This window comes from Herpailurus yagouaroundi, unplaced genomic scaffold (assembly GCF_014898765.1).
Source record: "Herpailurus yagouaroundi ecotype Mexico unplaced genomic scaffold, PumYag 189, whole genome shotgun sequence".
Classification (NCBI taxonomy): Eukaryota; Metazoa; Chordata; class Mammalia; order Carnivora; family Felidae; genus Herpailurus; species Herpailurus yagouaroundi.
This window is the reverse complement of record NW_024412420.1, coordinates 17,964,263-17,974,846: the sequence shown is the minus strand read 5'-3', so window position 1 is coordinate 17,974,846 and position 10,584 is coordinate 17,964,263. Positions and strand designations below refer to the sequence as shown.

Genomic DNA, 10,584 nt, shown 5'->3' with positions numbered 1-10,584 from the left:
CCGGCCGCGGCCATCCCGGCTGGGCGGCGGGCCGGGTTAAGAGCCGAGCGGCGAGCACGTGAGCCCAGGGCCCGCCCCCGCCCCCCGGGCTCCCCCGCCCCCGCCTCACCCCAGCCGGCCAGGGCCGGGGCCGCCGCGACGGGAGGACAAAAGAGGCGCCGCCCGGAGACCGGCCCTCCCGCGGCTCCTCGGGGCCCTCGGCAGGTGCACGGCGGGGCGCGCCCGTCCCGGTCTCGCGGCCCCTGCCTTGGCCATCCCTCGCTCCGAGGACCTCTGGGTTTGTAGGGGGGAAGGCGGGAAACAGAGGGACGCCAGGCTCTGACCCCGAGGCGGCCAGTCTGGGGGACCGCACGGTCGGGGGTCGGGGGCGTGTCTTGCCGGCTCAGGTTCGCCCCTCCGGCGTGGTACCCAGGAAGGGGTTTCCCTGGACCCAGACACGAGGTCCCCGGTCGAAGGCTGTTAGAGCTGGGAAGTTTAGAGGACCAGCGACGGGACCGAAGGGATCTCTCACCCACCCACAGGAGAGCAGGTCACTGCAGAGTCGTCCCACACCCTGGGTCCAGACCCCTTTCCATCCTGCTGACTCCTTTTCCAGGCCAAAGATGCTCCTGCCTCCAGGAGGGCTTTGGGGATTGCAGTCACCAGAGCCACCAGCAAGGGCTGGTCTACTAACTCTGGGCTCCTGAATCCCTCACACAGGATACCCCAATTCTATCCCCTAAATATATAAAATAGCCAGGTCATTTACATGCTGTTAGCATACCTCATTCCTGCCCCTCCCTTGCCAGCCCAAATCTTTGAGGAGAAGGCACCTCTGGAAACACCCACCCTCTGTCTTCCACTCTTTGGCCAGACAAGGTTACCCTGTCTGCAAACCTACCTGACCTTCCAACCTTTTCTCCCACTGAGCCCCCTAGTGCTCTTGGGCTGCTGGGTAAGATGGACCCCCACCCATACGGGGGGGCTGGGATCTCTGATTTCAGCTAGGGATCTCAAGAGCCTGAGACCTGAGATGGATGGGGGTGTGGTAGGGCTCGGGCACTGCTGGTGAGGTCCCACCATGACCTTGTGCTCAAGACCAGAGCATCCTCAAACCTACACTGGGAGGCCACAGGTAACTGCAGAGTGGAGTGGAGGCAAGGAATCCCTTCCTGGGTCCTCTGCTTCCCTAGGGACCCAGGGCCTCTGCCTGGGATGGGGGAGCTGTTTCTGGCTCCTGACTGCACCCCCCCCCCCCAGCTCTATTTTAGGCCCAGGAGAGGTGAGAAGGCAATTTCCTGGGAGGTGCTGACATCAATGCTGGAAACGGGGTGACTACCCCCAACAACCACCTGCCACTCCAGACCCAGATACTCGGCAAGGCTGAGCCGATTGGTCCTTCACTCTGGAGACATCTAGGAAACCTCTTTCAGGGTGTAGGGGCTCCCAGGAATGAGGACCTACTATGTGATATTCCTTAGGAACTCAGTCAGGAAGGAGAGAGTGTTTTCGTTTCACAGGTGGGGAACCCGAGACTCCAAGAAAGAGGTACCCATGTGAGCTTCCCAAAGTCCAAGAGCTGGCAGTGAGTGGCCATTTATCCCACCTTCCACTCTCTGACTCCTCCAGACACCAGTGTTTATCTTGTCCCACCAGTTCCAGGGCCACATCAGTGAGCCCCAATCTTGTGTGCCTCCCAGAAGAATAGGTGGGGTTTGTCATTGCACAGTGGAGGGCACTGGGCCTGGGGGAGTCTGGATCCCCTCCCCCAGCATGACCAAGACCACACAGCATGCTCAGTCTGTGGCCTGGGCCTGGTCGAGGCACATTGCTACCATTTTCTGTGGCTCTGGTTCCTTGAGGTTCCTGTTGAGAGTTCTTCCTGGCCCCCAAACTGGTTCTTCTCTGGTGGTATTCTGAGCCAGCTCCCATGGTAGCTCAATTATATGGCCCCATGACCCCCAACAGCCCCCTTTTCTCCCTGGGTGGGCCGCTTCAAGCAGGCTCAGCTGGTATCTTGACCCTCCCTTGAGCGCACCTCACTCTCGAGGCTGAGGTCCCACCTTCCCGCTCCTGTGACTCCTGTGTTGCTTCTGCTACAAGCTTCACACCTCTCCCACACAGGAGCCTGCCTGTTTCTCTCACCCACCTTCTCTCCTGAGGTCAAGAGCTGTGGAGGTAGCATCTCTTCACACCAGGGGCTCCCTGGGAGAATCCTTACCCCAGTACACAGCTATGGAGGGCTACTTTGGTCCCTTCTGCCCATTGCTTGTTTGCTCCAGGAGGAGGACGGGACTCTGGAAATCAGAGACTGGTGGTCACTATTCTGTCTTGATGGCCACCCTCTGGTTCACTCTTGCTGAGGGAGCTGTTAGGCTCTGGTCCCCACCCCCAGCCCTCCTCCAGGAGCCCTTACCACCGAGAGGCCTGGGGCCTCCTTCCCTGAAGTCCTGCCCTCCAGCCAGTTCTTCCCTCAAATTTTCCTGCACAGGGGCCAAGCTGGGCTGATGTGGGGCCAAGATGTAGTCCCAGCAGCTGCAGGTAAGGGAGGGGTGTCTGCTGCCCTTGGCCCCTCTCCTTCCCTCTGCCCAAAAACTCTATCCTGGAAGACATGGTGGGTGGGAATTCCTGCCAACGGAGTCTATCCAGGCCCCATGCCCAGGCTTCGAGGCCTGCCGCAGAGGCCACGCCAGGCGAGGGCAGGGTGGGGCCACGTGAAGAGCAGGACTTAGGGCTTCAGGCAACCAGCTGATGTCCCAGTCCTGGTTAAGGGCTATGTGACCTTGAGCAGGTCTCCCGGTCTCCCCAGGCCGGTTTCCTCATCTGTGAAATGGGGGTTAGAATGCCCCTTCGCGACAGTGTTGCAGGGGGTAGATGAGTGGCTGGCGTCAAATCCTCAGAGCGGCACCTGGTGTACAGAAATGCTCCCTCGATCTGGGCTCACACCATCCATGTGGCCCTGAAGGTGCCATGGAGAAAAACAGCTTCCTGGCCCTTGTCCTAGACCCAAGGGACTCCTTTGTGGCTTGGGGTCTTGGGGCCCTCTACCCTGCACATGGAGAGACTGCCTTTGACAGGATGCTGAGGGGTGGGGAGCAGCGAAAACGCCCAGACCATCAGGACCAGAAAGTCCTTCTGCTTCCTCCCAGATCCCAGCCCAGTGCCCTGTCCTTCCCACTGGGAAAGAACCACTCTCCTCACCTGATGAGACCTTTCCCGAGGGAAGTCTAGTGCTCCTTCCTCCCTCTCAGTTGTCTTTGAGAACCCTTCCTGCAATCTCAAGCTCAGGGAGGAATTGGAGGAGCCTGGGGTCCCAGGGGCATCCATCCTTTGAGAGGTTTGTAGGGCACAAATATAGTCATGCTCCCGAGGGCCCAATATGCCGGGGTTGGGGGGTGTGGCATATACCCCACTCCCCTCTCTCCCCCTCACATGGGATTTCTCGGGTTGTGGAGAACCAGTTGTTGGAAAAGTGGGGGCGGGCCTGGGGACAGGGCGTCTCACAGAACCCCTTAGCAGCTTCACCCACAAGTACACAAGGAGATAGGGCCATAGGTCATGAGGTGGGAGATTAGTGAAAATGAGCTCTGTTGAAAGGTCCAAAAGAGAGGCCTCACAGGTACATGTTGCAGAGGGGAGGGGAGGATAAAAAGTTAGTTTGTTGAATGTTTATAACATCATAACCAGATTTAATTCTTGTGACTTCCTAGTAAGGCAGAAACTACCATTATCTCTGTTTTTCAGCTTAAGAAAACAGCATCTCAGAAGCCTTGCCCCAGGTCAGAGTTAAGGGAAGGACTGGGAAGCGCACTCAGGCCTGTGTGACTTACACTATAGGATTCTCAGAGTATGGAATCTGGACCTTGAATCATAGGGCATCCTTGCTGTTGTCGAGGGGGATTCCAGGTCAGTGTCAGAGAGCAGCCTCAGGGCCGGAGTGCCCACGGTGGCCAGACAAGGGACCAGCCTGGCTGGTCTGGGGACAGGAGGTGTCAGAGACCAGGGAGATAGGGTGGCTGTAAGGAGAGGATGGGCATCAGGGAGAGTGACCAGGAGGACCTCAGCCTGATGGGAGAAGCTGAGGTAGAGGGCACCAGGAGAGGCGCAGGACAAAGGGGGAAGGGGAGCCGGTCTCGGAAGGAGGAACAAGTCTTTGGGTAAGTAGGTCTGTGGTGGTGGCAAGGACAGAGGGATCTAAGGGAGCCGGTGGCCATCAGGGCATTTTATTATTGGAAAGGACTTTTGAAGGTCATGTCATCTAAGCCCCTCACTGAAAGATGAGGAAACGGAGGCCCAGATTAGTAAAGGGACCCCCCAGACACACCGAGTCAGGGTGTGGCTAGATTCCCTGCCTTCCCACCTTGCACAGGTGGAGAGTAGAATTCAGAAAAGGAGTCTGGGTGGAGCTTTCTCCACCCAGGTCACATCTGTGAAGGTGTGCAGAGGTGAGGACAAAGGTCCCCCAGGCCCAGGTCGGGGAAGCAGGGGTGTTAGAGGGCTGGTTAGGGCTCTAGGAGCTGACTCAGGGCAGACATTTGAGGTCTGTGCTGAATGAGGCTGGTACAAGAGGGCAGAGGCTGGGGGAGGGGAGGACCAGGCTAGAGTGGGGTCGAGCAGGGGAGCCAGGTTTCAAGGTGGAAAAGGAGAAAGTGAATCTGCCTTTGAGAATTATCAGGTTATGCGGTGACCTTGGAAGGGACAAGCCCAGTGGAGTGCTTCAGGCAGAGCCTCCGCGGGTTTGGAAGGGCAAGAAGGTGCAGACATGGAGGCAGTGGCTGTAGACCGCAGGAAGGAGCTGGAGAACAGTGGGGGGAGCCTGCTGAATCAATGCAAGTGTTTTCCAGGATGGAGTTTTAGGGCAGAGGGAAGAGATGGCAAACCCAAGAAAAGGAATTTGATGAGGCTGGCTGGGTGTAGAGCAGGGACAGTGACAGGAAGGAAGGACACTGCTTCCTTTGTAGGAGTTGGATGTGGAAAGGGGATCAGGAGCAAGGAGAAGCAATGCCTGTGGAGTCTGAGTCAAGGTCATCTGCAGAGGAGTGGAAGGGGTTTGAATAGTCCCCATGCCAAGGAGCCACTGAGGGCAGCACCCATCTGTCCAGCCTCAGGTCTCCTGGGGCCCCCTTTAGCAGCAGAGCCAAATGAGTGACCAGAGACTGGACAGATGCCGCCTGACCTCCCCTTGGCCCTCAGAGGCTGTGACATACGCTCTCCCACTTGCAGGGGGCTCCTATCTGGCCATCCACTTACTCTGTCCACATCTGCTGGGCTTGAGTCCTGCTTTGGGTCACTGGAGGGCACATCAAGGCCTGACACACTGCATTCCAGCCCTATCCCTTTGCTATTTGTTATTAACAAATTTATTTACAGTTCCTGAACCAAGATTAATTGTGAAATTTAACAGGAATGGCATAAAAAGGCCAAACATGACCTCTATGAGGGTTGTACACACAGTTGCTCTATTTCCAAACTAACAACTCAGGTCCTCACCCACAGCGAGGCCCCCCTTTCTTCCTCCAAAATGAGACACAGAATAGCACCAGGCTTCTTGTAGCTTCAACATTTAAAGAAACAAACACACAGACGCATAGAAGGGTGAGAAGAACCACAGCACAAAATGTAAAAAAAAAAAAAAAAAAAAAAAGTGGCCAAAGAATCAATAGCAAACCCATCTCGTCTCCAGATTAATGGCTTGGCTGAAAGAAATGGGGGGAGGTCCTTGGGGAAGGAGGGAGAGAAGAGGGTGATGCAGAAGTTGGCAGGTGAATCCCGACCCTGGAACAGCAGAAATGGCAGAGGGCAGCCAGGGAAGAGCAGAAGGGTCCCCAGAGGGGGCTCTGGCCATATCCTGGGCTCAGGAGAAAGGTCATTTCAGCGCCAGGCTCCCACCAAATGCAGGGGGGCGAGAGAGCTCTGGAGGTGCTGCAGCCCAGCCCCTCCTCTGCTTCGTATGTTCCTGAGGATCTGTGTGCACAAGCGTGGGGGGCTGGGGGAGGGGACAAACAGGCATTTCAGAAAGCAGGAGAGCCACATGCTCCTGGGAAAGGAGGCTGGGGTGGGGGTGGGGAACACCAAAACTCGGCTCTGCAAGAGGCAAGTACCTTCAGAGGGACAGGAAGCCAGGCCAGGGCTCCTGCCGTTCTAGATGCTTTGTGGTCCCTCCCTATGCCAACCTTGCCTCTGCCTCCTGGTGTGGGCAGCTGGCAGGGATGAGCAAGCCCATCAGATTGCTGCCTGGTCAGGGAGCTGGCTGGAGGAAGGGGTAGAGGGCAGCCCCCAGCCCAGACTCTCTTGGTCCTAACCTAAGACCCAGTGAGTGGGAGGACTGGCTCTGTCGAGCCTACAGAGCTTGGCCATGACAACTGCTGTTCTCTGGGACTTCAAAGGCCAGGCCAGCGGCTCTTCTGGCTCTGGTGGGGAGGCCCTGAGGTGCTGTCCTCCCTGTGCTTGGTCTGGCCTCTGCTGGCTGTGCAGCACTCAGCAGAGTATAACTTCTGTGTATCTGGCCCTCAAGTAGAGAGCTACTGCGTGCCCCCAGGAGACTCATGGTATCAGTTCTCTGCTGGCACTGGGCTAGGGCTGAGACAGGGAGGCTGGGAGGCCCAGAACCATTGGGAGCAGCTGGCTCCCCCGCTGGCTGAGAGCAGGGGACAGAGGTAGACGGGCTCTCTGCGGGTCTTCCTGCAGGCTGCACGTCAGCTGCTGAGTGCAGGTGGGCTGACAGCTGGCCTGGAGCCACAGGGCAGCTAGGGAGCTGGTCAGCCAGGGCCAGGGGCGGCACACTCAGAATCCTCAGATCCCAGGGGGCTGTCCTCCCCTGGCCAAGGGGGCTGTGTGGCCCAGCACTCTGCTGGCCCATCTGTGGGGAGGGGGAGGCAGGTCTGTGGGTGGCACCAGGGAAGGAGAGGGGCCAGAGGCCTGTGCTCACAATCAGGAGGGGGAAGGAAGAGGGGGTGCCCGCCACTGGCTGTCCTGGCGCCACAAGGGCTGGTGGCTCTTGGAACAAAGAATGAGGCCTGTGGCCGGGAGACCCCTGACCTCTTTTCAGGATTGCCACTGGGGAGCCGAATCTTCCGCTTGTGGCCAAAAAGTGCGACATCCGAGCCAGAGAGTTCTGTAGAACCAGAGCTTGTCAAGAGGCTCTGGTGTGCAGGGCTCCTGGACACTGGTGTCTCTGGGGGGTCTGCAATGACATCAACTGACCCACCCAGCTCCTGGCAGCTTGCTACTGGTCCCAGCATCTCACCAGCCCCCACAGGTTCATCGGTTGCCTTCATGCTGCCCACCGTCCCATCCTGCTCTGGAGTGCCTGGGGCCTGATGCTCGTCTTCCTCTTTCATCCTGGGAGATGCTGCCCTGGGATGGCAGGGCTGGCTAGGAGGCGGAGTCTCAGGACACAGCAGGTCATGATCTGAACACGGGGAGCCTGGCTGCCTGCGGGACAGAAACATTGGGCCTCAGGGCTCAACTCCAGAGCAGGTGGCAAGTTGGGATCTTTCTGGGTCAGGGCTGAGGGCAGGGTGTGGGTGGGGCATGCATGGCACTACCCTTCTCAGTTTTAGCATGAAGAGAGTGGCCCGCTCTAGGGCTCTGTGAGAGGCTTGCTCTCGGGCTGCCCCTGCAGTAGTGGCCAGTGCTGTCTGCGTCTCTTTTGGCTCTGTGGCCTGTGGTCAGGGCTGGCCAGAGGAACAGGTTAGAGGCTGTTCCATTTAATAATTCCACAGCAGAGGCTGTGCCCTTTGGCGGCTGGAGAATGCAGCACAGAGCCTGGCTCTCCAAGCTGAGCCCGGGAAGGTGAAGACTTGGGTCAAGAGGAAAGAAGCCACAGCAAGCTGGTGGCAGCAGAGAAAGCTGGGCTGGAGATCCCCCTGCAATCCTTTCTGGGGGTAACTTACAGAGAGGCTGAAAGATACTGCATCTTACCTGTCTGGGAGGAACCCAGGAATCCCCCTCGCTACTTTTAGAAGGCCACACAGGGACATCAGCAGGCACATGCCAGGAGCAGCCACTGCCGAGATGCCCTCCCTACCCACACAACCATGGCGATGGCTATGCATCAGGATGGGAGCCATGTGCTGATCTGGCCCAGTCCCCATCAGCTGAAGCCACAAATGGAGGGCTTCCAACCGCCACCAATCCCTGGTCCTGTTTGGCTCCTTCCCCTCTGGAGTGGGCAGCAGCAGGACGGTGAGGACACGGCAGTGCCCACCATGCCAGCAGGGCCGCTCATGGTGCTCACCTGGGGAGGCTGGCCTGCGAGGGGGTGTCAGCAAAGCTGTGGCCGAGCTGGGCAATGACCCGATCGACTTCTGCATACGGGTGGGCTTCTAGGGCAAAGCCCCGGTGCTGGGCGCTCTGGAGATGCTGCCCGGGGTGAGAGGGGCACAGGGCATTAGTCAAGGCCAGGGTGAGATGCGAGTGGGGTGGAGGCGGGTAGGAAAAGTGCGGTCAGAGCAGCCTGGGAGCAGCTGCTTGGCAGGGAAGGCTCACCGCGTGGAGCTCTTCAAAGGCCTCTTGACAGCACTCACAGAAGCCCTTCCTTCTCCTGGGGGGGGTGCGGGTGGCCAATCGCCGGCTTGGCTCTCGGTCCTTGGGTTCTCTTGAGGAAAGCATTGGGTGGGGGTGGGGGAAAGCAGTCACTGTTGGGGCCCTCGGAGGGAAGGACCAGAACAGTCAGGCAGACCTGCCTACACTTGGCACTTCCCATCCAGGCAACGAGGAAGGCGAGACCTCTCAGAGGGGACCCTGTCTGGTCCCTGCCCACACATCTCAAACCATAGGTGAGGGCGTGTGCCAGGGGCAGCAAAAAGGCCTCCTAGGGCAGTTCCAGCCTGACACTCAAACCTACGCTCATCTGACCTGCAGAATCAAAGGGCCTCAGTGGTAGTGAGGGCACCATACTGCCCCCAACCTCCTCCACCCCGAATATCCCCTTCCCCTGCTTCAGGTGGCTTCCTCCCTCACGCCGGCTTGTTCCTTGCATGGATGCCACCTTCGTTGAGGACTTTCCAATCTCTTTCTCAAACGTGTCTTCTCGTCTGAATTTCAGGCCCATCTTTCTAGTGGCTGCTTGGCTGTATGAGCAAGCTCAACCAAGACAGCCCTCTCTGAGGACTTTCTAAGCACGATGCAAAATGTAGAAAACATGGGAAAAAGCTGATAAATTCAACTACATGCAATCTAAAAAAATGTTTGCATGGCAGAAAATGTAAATAAAAGATAAATCACAAACTGGGGGAGGGGGAGGTGTATTTATAACTAATAGGGCTCATTTCCCTAATACATGAAGGGCTCTTTACAAATCAATAAGAAAAGTGATCAATAACCGAAAAGAAAAATGGGCAAAAGATATAAAGAAGGTTCATATGAAAAGAGTCAAACGATCAAACATATGAACCTACTTAACCTCATTCATAATGAGAAAAATGAAAATGAAAATTACACTAAGATACAGTTTTTAAACTATCAGACTGGCAGAGGTCAGGACATCGGACAGCTCACTGTACCAGCCAAGGCAAGAGGGGAGATGGGCTCAGGGCCAGGGCGTGAGAGCACACACTGGCATCACCCCCACGAAGAGCAATTTGGCTGCATTTATCAACATTATAAATGCAGGTACCCTTTGACCCAGCACCTCCGCTTTTAGGAATTTATTCTTACAAATACACTCTGCGTAAGACTATTCACTATAGCATTATTTATAATAGCAAAAGCCTGGAAATAATCTAAGCATCCATCAGTAAGAGACTGGTTAAATAAAATACTGTAAGACCACACAATGGAAGACACTGAAGCCACAGAAGAGAATGAGGATGCTTTCTAGGGACCAATAGGAAATTAATCTAGAGTACATCGGTGGGGGGGTGCCTGGGTGGCTCAGTTGGTTGAGCCTCCGACTTCAGCTCAGGTCATGATCTCACGGTTCTTGAAGTTCAAGTCCCACATTGGGCTCACTGCTATCAGCGCAGCAGAGTTGGTTTCAGATCCTCTGTCCCCCCGACTCTCTCAAAAATAAATAAATCATTGGGATGCCTGGGTGGCTCAGTCGGTTAAGTGTCAGACTTCAGGTTAGGTCATGATCTTGTGCTCCGTGAGTTCGAGCCCTGCATCAGGCTCTGTGCTGACAGCTCAGGGCCTGAGGCCTGCTACAGATTGTCTCCCTCTCTCTCTGTCCCTCCCCCACTCATGCTCTGTCTCTCTCTGTGTCTTGAAAATGAATAAACGTTACAAAATATATATTTAAAAAAATCATTAAAAAATGAGGATGCTTTCTAGGGACCAATAGGAAATTAATCTAGAGTACATCAGTGGGGGGCGCCTGGGTGGCTCAGTTGGTTAAGCATCCGACTTTGGCTCAGGTCATGATCTCATGGTTTGTGAGTTTGAGCTCCATGTCGGGCTCTGTGCTGACAACTCAGAGCATGGAGCCTGTTTCAGATTCTGTGTCTCCCTCTCTCTCTGCCCTTTCCCCACTCACGATCTGTGTCTGTCTCAAAAATAAATAAACATTAAAAAAAAAAAAAGAATACATCAAGTGGAAAAAGCTAGAAACAGCCCAATGTTATGCTACTCTTTATATAAGAGAAAAGGATGCATAAACTACGT

General features: G+C 56.0%; 1 protein-coding gene across 1 annotated transcript in view; it reads right to left on the bottom strand.

The window, feature by feature from the left end:
- Positions 1 to 155: 155 nt before the first annotated feature.
- Positions 156 to 10,584, bottom strand: part of DBF4B (DBF4B-CDC7 kinase regulatory subunit) — a 33,864-nt gene continuing 23,435 nt past the window's right edge. The window contains exons 11-14 of the mRNA XM_040497804.1: positions 8,470 to 8,578; positions 8,219 to 8,343; positions 7,226 to 7,413; positions 156 to 2,276 (exon numbers count right to left, since the gene is read on the bottom strand). Of these exons, the coding sequence (XP_040353738.1) occupies positions 2,197 to 2,276; positions 7,226 to 7,413; positions 8,219 to 8,343; positions 8,470 to 8,578 (502 nt within the window). The 3' untranslated portion in view covers positions 156 to 2,196. The remainder of the gene's footprint in view (positions 2,277 to 7,225; positions 7,414 to 8,218; positions 8,344 to 8,469; positions 8,579 to 10,584) is intronic.